The 23,451-nt window shown below is 41.6% G+C and overlaps 1 protein-coding gene across 3 annotated transcripts in view; it reads left to right on the forward strand.

Annotated features, from left to right (window-relative positions):
* Nucleotides 1–20,265, forward strand: part of ABHD17B (abhydrolase domain containing 17B, depalmitoylase) — a 28,089-nt gene extending 7,824 nt beyond the window's left edge. For 2 of the 3 annotated variants that reach the window (XM_054032938.1, XM_054032937.1), the window contains exons 2-4: nucleotides 655–1,129; nucleotides 16,390–16,569; nucleotides 18,729–20,265. In XM_054032938.1, coding sequence (XP_053888913.1) covers nucleotides 663–1,129; nucleotides 16,390–16,569; nucleotides 18,729–18,948 — 867 coding nt within the window. In that variant the 5' untranslated portion in view covers nucleotides 655–662 and the 3' untranslated portion in view covers nucleotides 18,949–20,265. The remainder of the gene's footprint in view (nucleotides 1–654; nucleotides 1,130–16,389; nucleotides 16,570–18,728) is intronic. The other variant, XM_054032939.1, reaches the window with a different exon arrangement.
* The last annotated feature ends 3,186 nt before the right edge of the window (nucleotides 20,266–23,451 follow it).

The following is a 23,451-nucleotide window of genomic DNA, read 5'->3' on the forward strand; positions in this document are numbered from 1 at the left end:
TGAGGAGCCTGTCTCTAGTTTTGCATCCTTAAAATAGTCTGAAGGCTGGAACTTTTCACATCACAAGATTCCCTGCAATAGGGGCCAAAATCACATTACTCATGATAAATTTGAAACGGTTGACAACACGGTAGTGATTCTTGGCTAATGAGATCCTTATTCCTTTAGTGCACTGGAGATGTACTGTTTAATGTTGTTGGCTTTTCAGTGCTTGTCATTTTAACTTGAAGTTTTTGGAAGGAGCAGTACTATGCTTTCTGGGCCAAAATAAGTCGTATGAATTGTTGATTTCCAACTTCAAAATTTTTGTACTTGTCTTAAGGAATATAATCTTTATTCTTTTAATAAAAATAAAGTCTCATTAATGACATATTAAGAATATATTTTCCTCTATTGGTTTTCAAATTTCATCTCTAATAATGATCTAAAGTTATATTTAAAATATTTTAAGATGTTAAAAATCATTGTAAACACATTTTCTTAGTTACAAGTTGATACTCTCTATAGCCTTAGTTTTAAATTTAAGATTAACCCTTGTAAAACGTTCTTCCAACGTTCTCCCGTATTCTGTAATTACAATGACGTGAATTTTACTCCATGTTCTTGTATGGAATTGTAATTAGAAATTAATATTTTTCTCTTTTCCTATTTCAGAATAGAAGATGAATAATCTTTCCTTTAGTGAACTTTGTTGCCTGTTCTGTTGTCCACCATGCCCAGGGAAAATTGCTTCCAAACTGGCATTTTTACCTCCAGATCCTACTTACACACTGATGTGTGATGAGAGTGGTAGTCGCTGGACTCTACATCTTTCAGAACGAGCAGACTGGCAGTACTCCTCTAGAGAAAAAGATGCCATTGAGTGTTTCATGACTAGAACCAGCAAAGGTAACAGGATTGCCTGTATGTTTGTGCGTTGCTCGCCTAACGCCAAATATACTTTGCTCTTCTCACATGGAAATGCTGTTGACCTAGGTCAGATGAGCAGTTTTTACATAGGACTGGGTTCACGGATTAACTGCAACATATTCTCATATGATTATTCTGGATATGGCGCAAGTTCTGGGAAACCAACAGAGAAGAACCTGTATGCTGACATTGATGCTGCTTGGGTGGCTCTTAGGACAAGGTAAGGAAGGAGTTAATTACAAATTGTTTTTTGCTGTGCTTTACAAAAGTTTACTTCATGCTAGCATAGATTGAGTCTATTCCCATCTTAAAATACTGTATCCTAGAATTATCTGATTCATATCAGATCTGGGTGGTGAGACTGCCACATTTCAAGTGAATTGCTTACAAAATTTCTGCTATATGTTAAATCTGTCTAGGCTCCAGTTCTGCAAATTGGATCAGCTTGCAGGATCAGGGCATAAATGATTATAGATGGCTTGAAATTCTAGTGCCCAAAGGCAGATACTTTTGGAGAAGTCCACTTAACTAATCTGTGTGTATCCCGCTTCCATTGGAGGATTAACAGATACCAATGCCAACCGAGCCCACTGCTTCTGGAGTGATCTCACATTTGATCTGAGAAAGCTGTCTACTGTTTTCCTTGTAATGTTCTTTGTTGGTGTGCTGGTAACCTGCAGCAGTGTCCTTTTCTCATCTCATCCACTTCAGACCTGTAGCTTCAGCAACAAGAAACAAGTAGCTTAAGGGGCTTGTGAGGTACCCTGATGTTGTGGGGGAGGGGAGGAAGGGCCCTGTCACTGAATGATTGGGGCACGCAGATTGGGAGCACTTTGCCCCTTGGGGTATGCACAACCTTTTCTAAAACCTTGTAAATTATATCTTGTATGTGTTAGTCCATATGTTTGTTTTTTTAAAATACTCTGTCTTGCATAGACAGAAGAACAGAATAGTATAAATTGCTAGTTGTGCATCTAAACTGTAGAAAGTGCATTGTGCTTGAGAAATAGTATGTGATTGTTTTAAACACTAGTCAGATTTTCTCCTGGGTTTGGTGTGTTTTGCAGTGGTCTCCCAGAGCAAAGCTAGTCTTAAATCCAATGTAGCCTGCTGTATGAGGAGATCGTCTGATGGTGTGGTATCACTGTCATAGAACTGAAAGGGACCTTGAGAGGTCCTCTAGTCTGTCCCCTGCACTGAAGGCTGGACTAAGTATTATCTAGACCATCCCCGATGTGTTTGTCCAACCTATTCTTGGAATTTCCAAGATCTCCCTAGGAAATTTATTCCAGTGCTTAACCACTCTGACAGGAAGTTTTTCCTAATGTCCAACCTAAACCGCCCTTACTGCAATTTAAGTCCATTGCTTCGTTTCCTATCCTCATAGATTAAGGAGAAAAAAATTTCTCCCTCCTCCCTTGTAACAACCTTTTATGTACTTGAAAACTGTTATCATGTCCCCTCTCAATCTTCTCTTCTCCAGACTAAACAAATCCAATTTTTCCCTTCCCTCATAGGTCATGCTTTCTAGACCTTTAATAATTTTTGTTGCTCTTCTCTGGACTTTCTCCATTTTGTCCATATCTTTCCTTAAATGTGGTGCCCAATACTCCAGTTGAGGCCTAATCAGCACGGAGTGGAGCGGAAGAATTACTTCTCGTGTCTTGCTTACAATATTCCTGCTAATAAATCCCAGAATGATGTTTGCTTTTTTTGCAACAGTGTTACACTGTTGACTCATATTTAGCTTTTGATCCACTAAGACCCCCAGATCCCTTTCTGCAGTACTCCTTCCTCGGCAGTCATTTCCCATTTTGTATGTGTTCAACTGATTGTTCCTTCCTAAGTGGAGTACTTTGTATTTGTCCTTATTGAATTTCATCCTAATTTACTTCAGACCATTTCTCCAGTTTATCCAGATCATTTTGAATTTTAATCCTCTCCTCCAAAGCGCTTGCAACCCCTCCCAGCTTGATATCGTCCGCAAACTTTATAAGTGTACTCTCCATGCCATTATCTAAATCATTGATGAAGATATTGAACAGAACCAGAACCGATCCCTGTGGGATCCAACTCGTTATGCCCTTCCAGCGTGACTGTGAACCACTGATAACTACTCTCTGGGAATGATTTTCCAACCAATTGTAAATTTAGCGCCCTAGTGACCAAGACAGTCTGCTCTGCAGGCAGCTCTGGCCCAGAGATGGCGCGCGCAGGAATGCAGCAGGAAAAATCCCCTCCACCCCAGGGGCACCTGTTCCAAGCCCCCCAGAGTGAACACACACACCCACAGGAAAAGTACAATGGATATAACAAAGAGAGATATTTACACCTCTACCTCAATATAACGCGACCCGATATAACACGAATTCAGATATAACACGGTAAAGCAGCGCTCCGGGGGGCGGGGCTGAGCACTCCAGTGGATCAAAGCAAGTTCAGTATAATGCGGTTTCACCTATAATGCAGTAAGGGGTTTTTTGGGCTCCCGAGGACAGTGTTATATCGAGGTAGAGGTGTATTTACAGAGGGATGAGAGGAGAAAAACAACAAGGGAAAATATAAGGGGAGCAGTAGAACAGGGTTTCATCCAAACCAAGGCCCCACAGGCCCAGTGGTTCCTCAGTGTCTGCCCTTCCAGACTGTGCTATGTGTCTGCACACAGAGTTCAGGAGTCCTGAGCAAAGTTCCCGTCCAGTGGTGAGTCTTGGGTGCTCCTTGTCATCTTCAGCGCCAGTGAACTTTCCCCAACAACCCCCTCTGGTGCTCTCTTCTGCCGCTCTTTGCAAAGCCACATAGAGCGACTACCTCCCCACTTAACTAGCTAGCAGCCTCCCTCCTTATTCCCAGTGCAGAGTCAGAAGCCCCAGTACTCACAGCCCCATGCAGCTCTAGGCAGCAGTGATACTGGGTCCAGCTCCAGCCTGTCCTCCTTGAGCGATTCCTCCCTTGCACAGTGCTCCTCCTGGCTCCTGTCCTGGGGTGTCCCTGATTGGCTGTCCTGTCCTTCCCAGGCTTTAGGCAGGTTCTTTGCTGCTTCACTTCGTGAGGGCCTGTGGGCTCTCCTCCAGAGCCCCACCCCCTGAGTTTCCCTCCTTTCTCTCCCTGCTCCCACTCCCAGGAAAAAGTTTTAAAGGGCCAGGCTCTCTAAACCTCAAAGGGGTTACATAGTTATGCACACACCTTGTAGTAGCTCCATCTAGGTTGTATTTCCCTAGTTTGTTTATGAGAAGATCATGCGAGACAGTATCAAAAGCCTTACTAAAATCAAGATATACCACATGTACCGCTTCTTCCCCCCGCCCCCCCGCCACCGCCCTTCACAAGGCTTGTTAGCTTTCTTTGACAGGGTATCAGCTATTTGTTCTTGACAAATCCATGCTGACTGTTACTTATCACCTTATTATCTTCTAAGTGTTTGCAAATTGATTGCTTAATTATTTGCTCCATTATCTTTCCAGATACAGAAGTTAAGCTGAATGGTCTGTAGTTTCCCGCTCTGGTTGTCCTTATTTCCCTTTTTATGACTTACAAACTGCTACCTAGCTCTGGCCAGCATAAGGAGCATACCCAGGGATTCCAGTAGTCCTGGAAAACCCCAGCTACTATAATGCCTTAGGGAGAGGAGTTAAAATTACACAGGCAACTTTAACTTTGACATTTCAACCTTTTTGGGTGCTTCACTGTACAACTTGAATTCTTATAATATTTTTGATGGAATAAACAAGGACTTCATAGCTAAGATTGAGAGGTTTCCTTCAAGGTTTTCTCCCCCACATCTTGTTAATTTTTGGGGTAAAAAATTCTTAATTTTTTCTGTTCAGACTACCTCGTCTGATTTTTCACTGTAAAGTACTCTAAAGAGATAAGGTTTCTCAAAAGTGGAAGTGTTTGTAAAACAAAGGCTTGTTTTTAACATGCATGTTTTGAATATTTTAGTCTGATTTGTTTTATACGTTTCCCATTAATGGGAACTAATGCACAGAATTACATTTAAAATGTGCTTGGAAACATGTGAAATTTAAGATTCTGGGAGTCCAGGAAGGCCTAAGTTAGTAGTATGGTGTATATAGTGTTCAGTGGAAACTATGAAACATATGCTGAGTTTATAAATGCAATGACCAAAGAACTATGAAAACCGTGTACTGTGTAGGCTTGATTTCCCCGCCCCAACAACTTTCTGAAAAGTTCCTTTCCACCTGAAACCTTTCATGGATAATCTCCCTTTAAAGGAGACCAAGTTTAGGTGTTTTTGAGTTGTGAATAGTGACTTCCACATTCCTTAGCTGCCGCCCCTCCCGCCCCCCAAGAAAGTGGGTGCTTCATCCCATAGTGTGACAAGCAGTCTTTTTAAGATCTTTTTGGCACCCTTTGCTGGTTGCCTGATAGGGAATCTTCTCTCCAGCCTATTTTTGGACAATTAAGTTTAAGTAAATAGCTATTTAAAATATTAGAATTCTGTATCTTAATATAAAATTACAGTATGGATACTAGTAGCTAAGAAACCACTACAAGCTTTCTTGTTTGTAATGAGGTCCACAAATCCATGATATTGTGTACTCCACTCTAGCCTTGGAGGCAGATGAAATCTGTCAATCAGAGGTAGGGGAAGTGTGTCTCCACATCTCAGAACCCCCAGTGTTTGTCTCCCTCTCCAGTTGCAGGCAGGCAGACCAGGTCATCCCTACTGCAGAGCACATTTAAAGAAGAAAGAAAGATAGCCTGGAGATTTTACGCTATCGCATCTTCCTTTATTGGCAGAAAGGATTCCCTTTCTTCTCAGTTGCTGAAGCGCTCTGCATTCCCTGCTCACCCATGCAGACTGAAGCATGGCAGAGAAGGCTAAGAGGAAAAACCTGCATTGTCGCCTGCACCTGTTCTGCTGATTAATACCTGCATGGAGATCTCTGCTTGGTCTGTGGAGACCCAGGTTCCTCAAGTGCTCAGACAAGGGTAGTGTTTCCAGAAGACACCCTCCTTCAAACAGGCGAGCCCCCAGGAAATAGAGGCAGCACCTCACCAGCAAAATCCCTCAGGCCTGGCACAGATGACAACAGCAGCCCTGGGACTAGCAAGTGGCAGCTTGCTCTTCCCCACCCTATGCGGGGAGGAGTGTTTCTTCTACCCCACACATTCCATGGTCTCCATTCTATAATGTCAGAAGATGCGTTGGTGTGCACTAGTCAAAATTTATCCTAATGTCACTAGTGAAGATAAATATGCCTTTTTACTTGGTAGTCAAGGACTTGTAGCATCTAACGGGAAGATATTTTTACCAGAAAGAGTGGCCTTTTCATTGCTTGTGAAGGGCCTATATAGTGAAGTCCAGGCAGGCTTTACCTCAGCCCCTTCCTTCAGGCATGAAAACTATCGAGGGCATCAGGCCTACAGGAATAAGTAAATAACCAAAGAAAACTGTCATCTGACACCCTAAGTGCCCTTGCATGCCTTCACAAACAATGCTAACGTGGGTGGACGGTATTGCAAGTATGGTCTCTCTCAACTCATTTAAAAAAATCGTACAGCCCAAATTTCTGCCCGAGGAGGAGTCAGGGAATGCAGGTAGCTATCCTAGATTTTCTATGAATGGGTGAAAATGAACCTGTCCCTGTTCTTCAAAAATCAAAGCCTTATTCCATGTTGTTCCTAGGCCATCCCCAAAAGAATCAGGATGCACTTTACTGCTATCTGTTTTTCAGACTCCTGCAAGGGTTGACAGTATTCACTCACTCTACAGTAACCCCATGTGGATGAAAGTATTGAACCACCTGCACCATTGGCTTGAATCTTGTTCTCACAAAGCTGACGCAGCCTCTGTTCAAACCTTAGTCAAACTGTTCTCTGTACCATCTATCTTTGAGGACAGTAATCTTCATAGCCATCACACCAGCCCAAAGTTTTGTGATATGATTCTATTTCTCCAATGTTGTGTTCCACAAGAATAAGGTGTTTCTGTGTCTTTATTCATAATTCTTGTCTAAGGTGACCCCTGATTTCCATTTAAATGGGGCAGTTAGCTTGTTTATATCTTCCCCCCCAACCTCATTGATATTTAAAGGAGCTCAAACTCTGTACTCTAAATGTTTGGAGGGCCCAAAGTTTGATCCTAAATAGACAATTTATCTTCTAGTTTCCCCGTGCTTCTCAGGCAGATGAGGGAAGACCAGGGGGTCTGTCAATCGCAGCCCAAAGGTTGTCCAAATGTTTGACACTGTGTATTACTCTTGTGATGTTGCAGGTATTCAACCTCTTGGAGATATCTGTTTATGCAGAACTAGACACATGACAATTCCTATAGTGTGTTCTTGCTCTGTCATCATCTTAGTATTTTTCAGAGCTGCTAATTGAAACTCTGTATGCTCTTTAAGTGGCAATGTTTCCCTCAACTTGGTCTCTAAATCTGAGACCCAGTTTGGGAGAACAGTATTAGTCATTTCTTACTCTCTCAACTTGACACTCAAAACTGATGCACTATTTGGGAGGATATTTCTGTACTCTGTTAAACTAGAACTTCTCCACCAACCTCAGTGGAGATTGTACTGCTTACTAAATGCCCACAAGTGGGAACAGAGCAAGTAGAGGCCACCTTGAAGAAGAAAGTTACTTACAGTAACTGTAGTTGTGGTAGAGTGTTTATGTCCGCTACCCACAGTCTCTTCAAATCTTTGGAGTCTGGTGTTAAGTATTGCCATTGAAGGACAGCAAGAAGAGAAGGTAGAAAGGAAATGTGGCCCCAACTGACACTGCTTGTATAATTCCATGCTTGTATGTCCCATTTATCACATGTGGGAATGTGCACTGGCAGCAAAGCTCTTGAGCTAACCTTACTGATTAGTAGCTTCTCTATTTCAGTTTGTAAACTTTGAGGCCAGTAGCAGCTGAGAACGCTGAGGAAGCAGTATGTTCAGTGTTACGGAGTGACCGGACAATGCTCTGGAACTACTCCATACGAAGTCAGTCAGGACTCTAGGGAAACATGCCTCCTCTCTGTGAGCATACTGTCTCCAGAGCAAGAAGCTTACACGGGGTTTGACCTTGGAGCATTCAGCATCCCCTTCTCACACCGTGCGCTGTGGGAAGTGAGCCTGCACAGGCAGGGCTCCTGGGGAAGCCAGAGGGTCCTGCACCCCAGTTCCACAGTCAGACGTGACTCTCAGCCAGCCAATAAAACTGAAGGTTTATTAGACAACAGTCTAAAACAGAGCTTGTAGGTACAGAAACAGGACCCTTAAGTCAGGTCCACCTTGAGGGCAGGGAGACCAGACTCTGGGTCTGCGCCTCCCTCTCTTTCCCCAGCCAGCTCCAAACTGAAACTCTCCAGACCCTCCTCGGCCTTTGTCTCTTTCCCGGGCCAAGAGGCAACCTGATCTTTGTTCTCCAACACCTTCAGCTGGCACCTTTGCAGAAGAGGGGCCCAGGCCATCAGTTGCCAGGAGACAGGGTGTCGGCCATTCTCTATCCAGACAGCCTCGCACTGGCCCTCTAAGACGGGGGTCTCCAAACTACGGCCCACAGGCTGGATTCGGCCCGGGGCTTCCATTTGTCTGGCCCTCCAACCAACAGGGGAGAAGCAAACAGCTGAGTAGGCACAGCAGGGAGGGGGAGGGGCCGCTGGCAGCAACTCACACGGGGCAGCAGCACAGCTGAGTTGTGCAGAGGGGTGAGTGCCTCTGGGAGCCAACTTACGGGAGAGTCATTGCTGCAGCGAAGCAGGTACAGGGAAAAGCAAACAGGCAGGGTGCAGGCAGCTGTGTAGGCATTCCGAGCAGGCAGGGGGAGGGGCTGCCGGCAGCAGCTTGCGCGGGGTAGCTCAGCTGAGCTGTGCAGAAGGGTGAGTGTTTCTGGGAGCCAGTATCCCCCCAAAAGGGGAGCCAACTTAGGGGAGAGTCGTTGCTGCCAGGGCCGGCTCCAGGCACAAGCCAAGCAAGCTCATGCTTGGGGCGGCAGATTCTACAGGGTAGCATTCCGCCCAATCCTAGGGCAGCACGGCCGCTTTATTTTTGTTGTTTTGTTTTGTTCGCTGATCCGGCCATCCTGTAGGGGGCGGCGGCGCGGAGGAGGGGAGCGCCCTGCTGGAAGCGGGCTGCATGCTCAGTCTACCCCAGCCGGCGAGCGCCCCGCTGAAGCCCTGGCCGCCCCCTTCTCTCTCTCTCTCTTCCCTGCTAGCCGGGGCACATCTGCAGCGCAGGGAGTCCCCCTGGACCCTGGCGCCGGCTGCCCGCGAGGTGGTGTTTTTTTTTTTGTTTTGTTTTTTTTTTCCCCTGCTTTGCTGCTCCGGCCGCACCACAGGTGTGTTTTGTTTTTGTTTTTGCTTGGGGCAGCAAAAGAGCCAGAGCTGGCCCTGGTTGCTGCAGCCGAGCACAGGCATGGACCCCTGCCTTGAGTAAAAAATACAAGCCAGATGCTTAATTACATCTCCAATAAATGGAGTAAAGAAGATGGAAATTAACAGTTTCATAATGGTTAAATTTTAACTACATCACTAATGGAACCAAACAGTATTTGTATGATACAAATGTGAGGTTTTTAGAAATAAAATAAAAAAAGTGAAATGATTTTTAATGTATTGACAAATATTTTGTGATTTCACAGTACCTGCATCAATTAACTTTTATACCTGATCTAGAACTTAATGCAACACTGACACAGTAGAGTAGTGTTTTTTAACAATTTTGCATATATTTGCAATATTTAATTTCTTTCACAGTCGCTTCGGCCCACGAAGCCCCTTCAAAAATCTAATATGGCCCTCGTCTCATAAAGTTTGGAGACCCCTGCTCTAAGGCTCTGCAACAATCACACACCCTTATCCCACCAACTAGATACTTAAGAAATGCATAGGGGGAAACTGAGGCACCCACACAGTAGTCAGAGAGAACATTAAGAATAGTCCCACTTCATTATATCCAGTCATTGCAGAGAAAAGATTACTTTGTACTATTCTTGAACTACTTTTCCCAGCTTATAGTTGTGGCCAAATCCCTTGGCTGAAGGAAAGGATTGTTTAAAAACTTGAACAGCAAGGGAAAAGTGGGGAATTTACCCACAAAAAAGTATTGAATTCTGTATAATAATTTGAGCTTTCATTTAAATTTTTGTAGAAGGACCTGCATTTTTCAAAAATAGATAATTTTGAGAAATTTCTGAATGCAATAAATTAAACACAGTCCATGTTATTTGTTTGAAGATTCCATATGTTCTTTGAGAGTTTGTATAGCACAGGGGTTCTCAAACTTGAGTTCAGAACCCCTCAGGTTATTACATGGGAGGGTTGTGAGCTGTCAACCTTCACCCCAAACCCTGCTTTGCCTCCAGCATGTATAATGGTGTTTGTTTTTAATTTATAAGGGGGGTTGCACTCGGAGGCTTGCTGTGTGAAAGGGATCACCAGTGCAAAAGTTTGAGAACCACTGGTATAGCATATGTCAGGCAAATGATGCAATAAACATTGGCAGGGGTTTTGAGATTGCCTTACCTTACATCTAAACAATTATGTAACTGCAGAATAAGGAAATGAGAAAATTATGGGTAGGTGCTTAGATGTTCATGTATATACACAGAAATAACAGGGTGGGTCTTTAGTGTGCATAAATTGTACTGGTGCATCAAAATACATAATTGTGTATTGTCTGCATGATGGACGTTTGGGAAGTGATTCCAGGATGTATTTCCTCATTTTGTCTTATAGCTGGATGGATTTGTCCTTCAGCCATTCCTTATATCTAGGTGTCTTATTCTTCCCAGTGTTTAAAAATTACACATGTGGCTATAATCGTAACTACTATTTCCCTGAATAATGGGTGAGGTCACAGTTCAGAATAATCAAAAACATAGATGAGCTCTAAGGATGCATCTTCCCAGTATCTTAATGTTTTAATTTTTTGGTGAATTTCTAGCCAATACTTTGCTGTAGTAGGGCAATACTTTATATACTCCCTCTTTGACATGGCCAGCTGTGAACAGTGGATTTACATCCTAATTTCTGAAGTCTGAGGAGTCGGATGAAATCTGTTCCATTTTTACAATGTGTAGTCATTTTTAAATTGATACCTGGTTGCTCTGTACCCATTTTGCTAGCTTTCTGTTTTATATTTTGACTACCAGCTTCTGTATTTAAATGCAATGTTTTCTGGCTTGGATAATTGGGAAATTGTTTAAGGCACTCGATGTTTAAAGTACTTAGGTTTCCTAGTGTGTGTTTGTTAATACAGGATGGATTTTGACACTAAGTATTCTATCACTGCATATACCAGCCAGTCGTCATACAATTCTTTAGCCATATTTTGTATAATATGGACCAGATTCTTCCCTTCCCTTTCTGATCCCTTTGCATAGATGGCTTCAGTGATACAAAAGGGTGAGTCTAGTTGTCTGTTCAGCTGAGAACTCCTCTGGTATGAGTGTTCTCAGCTGGTGTAAAGCTAGTGTAGCAGGCTTCTATGCCTCTACTTCCCCCATAGGCCAAATAAATGTATGAGCGGGGCATGGCCAGTGCTTCAGCTCTTCTCAGCTGGTAGACTGTCCTTTTTAGGAAAGTTGCCAGTTGGCATACGTTCAAGTTGTCCCTGTGCTGTTCTGGCTAACACTGGGATCAACCTAGACAGAATCAAGGAGCCAAAACAAGCTACCTGCATGTCCTTTCTTTGCTGTGCTAAGTTGATCTTGAATGTAATAGAGAATCTGTCTCTGTATCTTCACCTTCTACTTTAAATACCTGTCTTCCCAGATAAGCTCCCCAAAGTATCTGGCTAGGTATATGTTCACAAGTGCCTGATAGTAAGGCCAGGTCTACCTTTAGAAGCACTTTGCTGGTATAGTTTTACTGGTATCCTATACCAGCAAAGTGGTCCTCGTGTGGACACAGTTTTATACCAGCAAACACAGCCCTCTTGTCACCTTCCCCATAAAATAAGCTATACAACTAAAAGAGCAGTTTTACCAGTATTACTGCATTTATGCTAGGCTAAAGACTTCTGACCAGCATAGCTATGCTGACAAGTTTGTCATGTATACTTAGCCTAACTTTCATATGTATTGAATTGGTATGATAAAAATGTTTTACAAATACCAGTGCAAATGTACACCATACTACTGTATTAGTTATAAAAATTAAAGCTGAGTTCCTAAAGGGCGCAGCTTCTCATATCTTCAAGAGGAGCTCTGAGTTTTATTTTTCTAAGGCAGACAGGACTACTTTAAAACATACTGGCAGGCATTTTTCTCAACGTATTAATGTTACACAATGTGGGAGGGATGTCTAAACATGTGATACCACTATTTCAACATGTTGTAAAAATGACCCTGCTTTTCATAAATTGTATTAAATGGTGAAATACTGTTTTATTAAAACCTTTATTTAAAAAAAAACCCCTTAGCTATTTTTTTCTCACCGTTTTTGTTTTCTTCTGATATATTCTAAAATATTTCACTACTTTAAAGCTTCTGTTTGTCCTACTCCCTCTTCTCCCCACCCTCCCCCATTTATGCTGTTTGGTTTTATTTTGTGTTCGTCTCTTTAGATTTTTCCTGTGCACATTTGCTCATCCTCTTCTAAAGGGCAACTCTCATTTTCAAATCCATTTTTTTTAATTTCCCTTTTCTCCATTACTTTGTCTACTACTTCCCATCTATTCCCACTAGCTTCTTCTGTGCTCTGTACCCATCTGTTCTAATTCTGCTTCAGTTAACCCCTTTCTTCAGTTTGACATGTTCTCTCTCTACCAAGCCCTGATGTTTCTTCAATGAACTTCCTAGCAGTCAGACTGTAAAGAGCTATGTACCTCTGGCAGAGGATGGCAGGAGTACTGATCATGGCAATTAGTGCTCATTTGGTTCTTTCCCCTTTAAGGCTTTGAAGCACCCGTTCATTAATTGCTTTTCTGTGGCCATGCTCTTATGGGAGGTGAGTGATGTAGAAGAAGGTTGTTGCACCGGACGCCTTCTGGTTTGGGCAGCAGAAATCTGGTTTCTGGCTCTGTTTCAGTCTGCCTGTGTGGCTTTGGACAGGTCATTGAATCTTTTTTCCCTTGTTCCCCATTTGTAAAATGGGTGTTATACTTACCAAAAGTAGATTCTCAATCACTTCAAGTCTTTGAATCAAAATAGATGTCTTCCTATAAAAGGTAATCTCCAGTTTAATCAAGCCATTATTTCTGGTCAAATGAACTATTGCACAAAATTGTATAGTGTATTATGCAGTTTGACAGATTAGAGTATCATAATGGTCACTTCTGGGCTTAAAAATCTATGGATGAGCAGAGCCCAGCTCACACTGATTTTGGTCATCACAGACAAATGGGCATCTTCTTGCTCCTAGAAGATGGCGACAGGAATAATTTATCGCATCCCTATATAACAAGAGTAGCTGGTTGTCACTCCGTTGAGTATGCTAGTAGCAACTAGCATAAACAAATGCTGTGCTTTCTTCCTAAGCTCCAGTGCCCCTGCTGCTGCTGCTCACAGCTTCGCAAAGCTGCAGCAGAGTGAAAACTAATTAGTCTTGCCAGTTTTGTTATGCAGAAGTGAAACTCTCAAAAATTTCCCCACTCTGCATAGGGAAAACTGAGCTGCAGCAGAGGCAGACACTAAAGCAGTTTACTGGGGAACAGAACTTAAAATGGAGATACCAGCTCACAGCCACCACGAAATAGAGTAGCTGAGACACGGACTCTCATCACAGTGGCTAGGAGGCTCTGGGATGCATGGGAGGAACAGAAAGGGAGGATCTTCTACTTTAGAGCAGCTAAATAGGGTTCAGTGAGGGGGGCTTTATTTTTGTGAGTGTGTGAACACCAGAGACAGTATGAAGGATGGAACCCCTTAACAAGCATCCAAGCTCTCCCTTATCTAGATCAGTAGTTGATCTGTTACCGTATCCGGCCTCTGACCAGTTACCTAATCTCTCAGAGAGAGATGCAAGAAACCCCAAATTGAACAATTATGGAGTAACCAGCCCATACAGGAAGTCAGTTAATGGTTAGCTTATTCCTTGAATGAAGCATGAAGGTTTTATATGCCTTCCAAATGTTAAGGTTTTTCTAAAATCCGATCTAACATAGCTGGATGTTCTTACTATTCATATAAACTTGCAGTGTTGTTGTTTTTTTAATCTTGCTAAGCTCTTGGCCTCAGTGGAATCTGATGAGGATGAATTAACAGACTAATAGTGTGGTTTGCAGAAATACTTCCTGGCATCAGTTTTAAATTTGTTACCTGTCAGTTTCATTGAATGTCTCCTTATTGTTGCATTATGAGAACAGCTAAATAGGAGTACCAAGTCCACTTTCTCTGTACCATTCATTATTTATATAGCTATCATATCCCTCCATTATTTGTTCTCTAAACTGAACAGTTCCAGTATTTGCCATCTCTCCATGTGAAATGTTTTCCATTCCACTGTTTCATCATCTGGCTCTGAACCATTTCTATTTCTGCTACATATTTTTGAGACAGGGTGACCCAGAGTTGAACATGTCATTCCATAAAATGGGTTGTATTCTAAACTGAGTGAAGAAGCTCTTGGATAGCAGAGAGAATGCTTTCTCTCTTCCAGCGGGAGTGACAGAGGTTGATGATGGTCCGTGTGAGAGACTGGAAAGCCAATATGGAAGATGGGGAGGACTGAGCAGGATCCAGAAACAGCACCCACTTTGCAATTGTAGCACCAACCTCTTTTCGAACAGGGAGGGTCCTGGGCACCTCTCCAGGGCTTTGTTTCTTGATCTGACCTGAGGGAACATGAATAATTTTTCAATGTTTTTTGGCTGGTTGGTATCTGGTAAATTTTTTTTTTTTTCCAAGTCCTAATTAATAAGCCCTTTTTTTCCTCGAGTTTAAAATTTTGTGGTACTAATTTGGATGAGCTGAAATTTGACATTGCCTCTATATAGGAGAATTTTATTTGAGAGTTGGGTTTGTGGTTTAACAAGGTGATGCTTCATTTTACTTGCAAGTAATTTTTTTAAAATTAAGAGTGGCTGAGTAATGTTGTAACTGACAGTCTTCTTTAGCGTCCCATGTTTGCTACATATCAAGTATTAACAGCTCTTTTGTACAGTGTTTATTACACAAGTTTGTGGCAAATGGAATAGCGTTTAATGAAATTTCTACCTTGGTATTTTATAAAAGGGGTGGGAAAGGACTATACAACCATTTAACAAGTAGATTATTTACTAAATTTTTGAAGTCAGTATCAGATGTCTATAAAGTTTACACCAATAAAAGATGACATTATCCATAACTAGGGCCCTACCAAATTCAAAGCCATAAAAAACGTGTCACGGCCCGTGAAATTGGTCTCCTCCTGTTAAATCTGGTCTTTTGTGTGCTTTTACCCTATACTATACAGATTTCACAGGGGAGACCAGTGTTTCTCAAATTGGGGGTCCTGACTCAAAAGGGAGTTGCAAGGTTATTTGGGGGGTGTCACAGTATTGCCATCCTTACTTCTGCACTGCCTTCTTCGGCTGCCCAGCCCTGAAGGCGGTGCCCCACCAGCAGCAGTACAAAAGTAAGGGAGGCAGTACCATACCAGGCCACTCGTACGTCTGCGCTACTGCTGGTGGCGGCTCTGCTTTCAAAGCTGGGATGCCAGCCAGCAGTTGCCACTGTCTAGCTGCCCAGCTCTGATGGCAGCGCCAGCAGCAGCACAGAAGTAAGGGTAGCTAGCAGTACCAGAACCCCCTCTATAATAACTTTGAGGACACACACACACACACACCCCTCCTTTTTGGGTCAGGACCCCTACAGTTACAACACCATAAATTGCTGAAATCATGAAATTTATTTTTTAAATCCCATGGCCATGAAATTGACCGAAATGGACCGTGAATTTGGTAGGGCCCTATCCATAACTTAAGTATAATGGGGAAGAAAATGGACTGTGACAGCAGCATGAGCCTTTTTTGTTGTCACTGGGCTTTATTGTTAAACATATTTTAGTTCTTTGTTTTAAAAAAAAAAAAAAAAAAAAAAAAAAAAAAAAAATTGTCCCAAATTTGGCATGTCCGTAACTTAGTTAACTCTGATGTAGAAAGCTGCCTTGATTTAAAATACCTTGTCATCTTGGAATACAACAAACACTTCTGTTTTCTGTAGCAGGATAACTAGTGGACTTGATTCCAGAGTTCTCCTGACTTTATCCATGGTGCTATTGCATACATGTATCGTTTAAACAAAAAACACAAAAACCCATATTTCAGGATCTTTCCAGACAAAAGACAAAAATATTTGCCAAATACAAAACTGGTAGTAGAAAAGCTTTACTGTCAAAATTTTAAGTCAGACAAAAGTGGAAGATTGAAGTACGGGAAAGCAATATTACAAGTACAATATCTGGTTCTCTTACTAGTCACTTTTGTTCATCCTACTTGGTAAATTTTGATCCACAAATATTATCATTTTTCTGCCTAATTCGTATAACAAAACCGATTCAATTTATTTTAGTGTATACCAGTTTTTAACACTCTCTTAATTTTGTAGGTACGGAATCCGCCCTGAAAATGTGATTATATATGGCCAAAGTATAGGAACGGTACCCTCTGTGGATCTTGCTGCTCGGTATGAGAGTGCTGCTGTAATTCTTCATTCTCCTTTGACCTCGGGAATGCGAGTAGCCTTTCCTGATACGAAGAAGACCTACTGCTTTGATGCATTCCCAAAGTAAGTTGCTACTTACTGTGACTGGTTAGATCACAGAACCCCCCCCTCGGGAGCTGCCAACTGATGAGCCAAGACTACCATTGCTCCTGCTTTCCCTTCCAGCTCGGAACCCGAGCACCCTGTCTTGCTGAGCCAGACACTCCCATCTGCTCCAACAAAGACCCAGGGTCTGAATTACTTGCCCCAAAACTGCAGACTTAACTGAAAGCAGCTAACGGAAGTGTTTTTGTCTTTAACACTCAGATGCCCAACTCCCAGTGAGGTCTAAACCCAAATAAATCCATTTTAACCTGTATAAGCTTATACGGGATAAACTCATGAGTTGTTAGCCCTCTATAATACTGATAGAGAGATATGCACAGCTGTTTGCTCCCCCAGGTATGAATACATACTCTGGGTCAATTAAGTAAAAAGTGATTTTTATTAAATACAAAAAGTAGGACTTAAGTGGTTCCAAGTAGTGACAGACAAAGTAAGTTACCAAGCAAAATAAAATAAAACACGCAAATCAATGTCTAATCAAACTGAATACAGATAATCTTGCCCTTAGAGATGCTTCAGTAAGTTTTTTCCTCAGACTGGACATCTTCCAGGCCTGGGCACAATTCTTTTCCCTGGTACAGCTCTTGTTCTAGCTCAGGTAATAGCTAGGGGATTCTTCTTGATGGCTCTCCCTTTGTTCTGTTCCACCCATTTGTATATCTTTTTGCATAGGGTGGGAATCCTTTGTCCCTCTCTGGGTTCCCACCCCCTCCTTCTCAATGGAAAGACACCAGGTTAAAGAGGGATTCCAGTTCAGGTGACATGATCATGTCACTGTAAGACTTCAGTCCTCCCAGCCTGACTCGCAGGAAGGCTTGCCTGCAAACAGAGCCATCCACGGTCAGTTGTCCTGGTTGATGGGAACCATCAAGATTCCAAACCACCATTAATGGCCCACACTTTGCATAATTTCAATAGGCCCTCAGAGTTGCATTTCATATTTCTAGTTTCAGATACAAGAGTGGTACATTTATACAAATAGGATGATCATTCAGTAGATTATAAGCTTTGTTAATGATACCTTACAAGAGACCTTTTGCATGAAGAATTTCCAATTACATTATATTCACTCAGCATATATTTATAAAATCCTATAGAGTGCGACGTCACACTAACATTCTCCGAATAGGGAAGAAAGTAATCTTGCAAATTCTTTGCAGTTGTCCTTTAAGGTAATATTAAAAAATGCTAATATCCTCTAATTACATAATTTGTTTGCCAGAAGCTGGGAATGAGCAACAGGAAATGGATCACTTGATGATTACCTGTGCTCTTCATTCCCTCTGGGGCGCTTGGCATTGGCCACTGTTGGAAGACAGGACACTGGGCTAGATGGACCTTTGGTCTGACTCAGTATGGCCATTCTTATGTACAAAGAGTGAATCAAGACCGAATAAATGAAAAAAGATTAACAGTAATTTATAAAATTAAAAATGTTTTTATAATGCTTGATTCACACATTTGTGAATGTTTTATATTGCTAATCAGATTTATAGGTGTCTTTTGTGTTAAAAGGTAAGGGGAAAAATATAACTGTCCCAGATATAACTAGTGGGTGGTCCTGGCTGGTGTATTGATGGCTCTGAATAAAGTGTCTTTGAGTCTGTTGCTCAGACCAGCAAGGACTGAGAGAAACTGTGCCCTCACTGCTGCTACCCTTGCTACTGCAGCTACGCTGCTATTTATACTTGTGCTAGCTTGATGAGAATTAGAATGAGCATGTGTACATAAGCAAAGGAATCGTACCTCTAGTTCATAGCGCAGCCATAGCCTAAGGACAGGTCTAAACTAACAAGTTAAGTTGGCCCAGCTATGTCATTCAGAGTTGTGAAAAATCCACACCTCTGAGCAACATAGTTAAGCTGACCTAACCCTTCATGTAGACAGCACTAGGTCAATGGAATAATTCTTGTATCAACCTAGCTACTGCTTGGTGGTGGATTAACTATAGCAATGGGAGAACTCTTCCCGTTGCTATAGCAGGAGGTTACACTGAAGCGCTACAGCTCTGCTGTACCTGTTTAAGTGTAGACATAGCCTAAGAGTCTCTTATTCTTGAAGGTTACGTGTGTAAAGTTGACTGTTCTGTGTTCATGTTTGTATCTCTTTTCTTGCAGCATTGACAAAATTTCTAAAATAACATCGCCAGTATTAATAATCCATGGAACTGAAGATGAAGTAATTGACTTTTCGCATGGCTTAGCATTATTTGAGCGTTGCCAGAGACCTGTAGAGCCACTGTGGGTAGAAGGAGCAGGCCATAATGATGTGGAGCTTTATGGACAGTACCTTGAACGATTAAAACAGTTTGTATCACAAGAACTGGTGAATTTGTAAAGTACTTTATATATTTACATGCTTTTTCATTTCACTGCAGAACTGCACACTTTGATAAATACTAACATAAAACCTGAAGGTTTTGTTTTCAAATCATGTCAGTTGCCTTCATAAATGTACAGGTAATGATTTGTGAACATAATTAATGAAGGTTTTAATACCAGTATTATGAACTGGAATAACATGATCATGCAGTTCAGCTTCTGTAGTTTGTATACTATGTGTGAGTTTTCTTTTTAGATGTACAAAATATCACAAGGAGTACTGTATGAAATTTTAATTATGTAAAATCAGATGCTGTAAAAGTGTTGCCAAATGCTTTAGCATATCAAACAAATTTATAAATATTTTTTAAACATCTCAAAATGTACTGTGACTTATTCTGTTGCACAGGTGTACACTAAAAATCAGACTTCTAAACAGCTGTACTTGTAAAAATACCAATAGCCATGAGATTTAAGCAAATATGTAATGAAAACATAGACACTCACTGGAATTGGCCCAGGCCCTGTTTTATAGGGAGCGGGTCAAAACAAGCTTTTTTTTTTTTTTTTTTTTTTTTTTTTTTTTTGCTACTTTGCATTATATCTTATGTCTGGTGGTTAATTTGTTGTTTTTGTTTTGTAACTTGGAAGATGAAGTTTAAATCTGCCTACTCATCTATTCCTTAGCTAAACAGGTTATTCTGTAAAATGAAGTCCTAAAATACCACTGTTATAACAAATTTCATTCACAGGCTCACTACTGAGGTGTAACTAAATATTTTAGTGGTTTATTTGAAACCAGTAAGGTATTTAGAGCTAGGAGCTAGTTTTAAATGTCAATTCTATAGAGATGCAGTATATGGATAGAAAGAATCCTGGAAGTTTGTCTAACTTTGTAATGAACAAATGCAAGCTTGCAGTTGTCAGTTCAGGTTTACTTTTGGGTGTTTATTAGTGTGCAACCTATTGTTTTTATTACTGTATGAGAATTTTACTAATCTGCTCCTGAACAGTGAAGAAAGAGAATGTTGACACTTTTTTGTATTAACTCATAGTGAAATAAATTTTGTAAGTTGCCTTTCCCTTGAATGAGTTTTGCTTGAATAAAAACTATGAAAAATAATGACAAACTTAATTATATGTAGCCTAATTTGTAAACATAGTAATATTCCAACAAAATACACACTGTGCTTCTAATTTTAAGGCCTTATGTAGTTTGTTCTGCTTGTTTTTGTGATTGTCCAAGACTACTGTGTAATTAAATGTATTATCAAATATTGTGACTGATTTGGTTCAGATGTGTTAACTAACAGTAAATAATATTACACAATTTGCTGTTCTTGATTTTGTTCTGAAAAACTTCAATATACTAAATAACTATCTGGCTACTGACTATAAAAAGACACTGATTTCTGAGGAAGATCATCTGCAGGCTGTTTTTCAGAGGCCCCCTTCACAAAAGCAGGGATATGGTATGTTTGCCGGCAAAGATCCTGGGCAGTGTTGCTGGCCATAGGCAGTTGATGACAAACTGTCGTAACTTGGGCAGCAGTCTTTGTTCAGTCTGAGTTTTATGCTGGGGGACATAGCAACTCAGAACTGGAAGGACACAAAGATAGATTAAAGCCACCTTAGCCCCACTTCTCCCTGGGCTATGAGTTTAAGCCATTTTGCCCGTAATGTTTAGTACCCAATTTGCACAGCTGTCTCATTACACTTCTAGGCAGTGGAGAATTGGAATCTTGAGTGCAATTCCACATGGTTATCTTCAGCTTTATTCTGATCTCTATTTTTTAATGTAGATTCTTTCATGAAAGATGATTACTGAAGCATTTAATATACTGTATATGTAGTAAAAGCTATGTGGCATATTCAGTTATGAAAGCTCCGCTCTTATTACTGACATATAATTAGCAGTTTAACAGCTGGAAAAGTTTGATATGCTGTCTTTTGTGGTGGTGGTCATGGTATTATGTTCTTTATGCTTATACCTGGGCTTCATTTTTGTGAAACTGACAATGGGCTATTTTATATTAAAAATACAATTGTCCCATGATCACAAGAGTTGATGTCAGCATTCATTAACTGATGTTTGTGTGTTGGACAAACTGCCAAAGCAGAAAACACTGTGAAACTCATGATCCTTTAAAAAAGATGAATTTGTATAGACAAAAAAATAGTTTGAGTATGTTGTATTTATGTTTCTGACCTTTGGAAAGGTTGGTAGGTCTATTCTGTATATTCACAAACCTTCATTGGCTCAAACAACATCTTCAAGTGAGTGTCAGGGTGGATTCTGCTGTAGAAGCACATGCCTGTTGCACACAAGCTTGGGTTTTGTTTAATAGTGTCTGTCAGGACCATGCATATACTGTGTCATCTCATGCTCGCATGAAAGGAGATGAAGCAGCCGTGACCCTCCCTCAGTTCCCTTATTGCCCATGGCAATGAGATAGAACCCAGTGAGTGCTTGTCCTGCTTCTCTGGAGCTTCAAACATATTCCTCTTTTGAACTTTTCAGTGAAAAATGACCATCCTCATTTTTAGGTTTTTTTTAAGTAGGATGTTCCAAAAATAGAAAAGATCCTGAGTATATCTCCCTGAGCAGGGCTTTTGCACCCTGCATCTACCATCTGGCAAATCCCAACCTGTGTTGGACATATCCCCGGGTTGAGAGGCGTAGTAGATGCCTATTCTGTTTAGAGCAAATCATATTCCCAATAAGTGTGCCAGTATGCAGATCTTATTAAAGACGTGTACGTCAAGGGACGTGGCTTAAACTACACCTACTCAATTGAGAGGTACTACTGCCTCCAAAGAATTAAAAGCGTTTTCTTCAGCAAGTGTTCCCTTGGGTAGAAACCACACCCGAGCAGCAACAGGAAAGCAGGAAAGAAAATGCCATCAAGATTGGCACCAATAACTTCACAGACAACTGGGCTGACTGACTTGGCACTGGTTCCCACAACATTGACAACATCATCAGAATGAACTTTGGCATCCCAATACAAGGGTGAGGACCAAAAGGGCCCAACCCGTGTCTGGGCAGAGCTCCAAATACCAGAAGACTTCTTCCTGAAAGGAGGAAAAGAGACAGTACTCCTCCAGAGACAGTTTTAAGTTCTGTCATCATAAGTGATGCTTAGAAAACCAGTACCAATACTGGAACCAGCAAAGACTCCAGTGCTGACCATTGCACCAATTACAGGCCCAAGGTATTTAGGCTGTTCTGTGATGACATATCCAGGGATATTTTCAGCACTGGACCCATGTGATTCAGGCCCTGAGTACTACCCCACAGCTCTGCCATTCAAAGAGTGCAACTTCTTATTAATCCCTAGATTTCACCTTCTCCCTAGTGTCAAACAGGGACACCTCTCTCTCTGTCTCTCTCCCTCCCTCCCCTCTATGAGAGCGACCTTAGAACCAGCATCAAAGATCCTCTCACAAGGCACTATCTCAATAGATGCATGAATAGCAATGGGCTGACTAGCTGCAACACTGACCAGCCAATACCCATTCATAATGGCACGTTGGCTGTACTGGCCTAACTGGGAAACATCATCCCTAGCGTCCCATAGCAGATCTTATGGGTCTAGAAGGAGGAAGAGATCCAGCTCTGTGGTGGAATTACTACTTAGACAACTGACACAGAGCTTGACAGCTGCACCCTGGAACTGCAATTAGCAGCACCCCCAGTTTCTGCCCATAGACTGGTCATTATCCAGTGAAACAATTTAACTAGCCCATGTCTGGGCAGGAGACAATTATAATGCCTTTCATGATCTCCTAACTTACATAGCCAAGTCTTTGATATAGGAATGATGCTTATCCAGGAGAGATCCTATAAACTGACAGCTTGAGCACATTAGCCCCAGCCAGGATCTCTCTCTCCCTGTCAATGAGGGCATATTAGAACTGGCCAAAGGGCTCTAGCAACCCCGAGCCACTGTTCAGTCCCTATCCAAACTAGTGGAGAAGCCCTCTCAAGTGCCCCTGAAAAATTTTGACTACTTTTACTCCCACCTAAACCAGAGATCTTTAGCAGCAATGCAGGAAAAGTCAAAATGATGAAAATGGCCCTCAGAAGTTAGACCTTGTCGGGTGCTGTGATCTAGAGATTTCTTGGGGGTTAGAGATCCCCTGGGTCTGGAATCTATGTACTAGTTTGCCAAAATGTGTCATGTGAGGTCTCTTCTGAAAGCCTGTGTCACATTGATCCTCCATAATCATTGCAAAATGTAAGTACGGCTAATATGTAAGGAGTTATGTATATGTACAGAAAACTAACTTTTTAAGGTTTGTGGCTTAGGGCTTGTCACCAAAAGATGAGAGAGGCTTCTTTCAGCCAAAAGTTGCATATGTAAATTGTTGTTTGGTTCACAATGGGTCCCCATTTACAGTTTGAGGAAAATCCTAATCAAGTGGTTGCAAAGTTTTTTCCAGGGAAGATTCTAAGCAGTGAGGGTTATCCTGTTTGCAAATGAAGATAATGGGGTTTTGGATTCTTATTGTAAGA

Source organism: Malaclemys terrapin, chromosome 6 (assembly GCF_027887155.1).
Source record: "Malaclemys terrapin pileata isolate rMalTer1 chromosome 6, rMalTer1.hap1, whole genome shotgun sequence".
NCBI lineage: Eukaryota > Metazoa > Chordata > Testudines > Emydidae > Malaclemys > Malaclemys terrapin.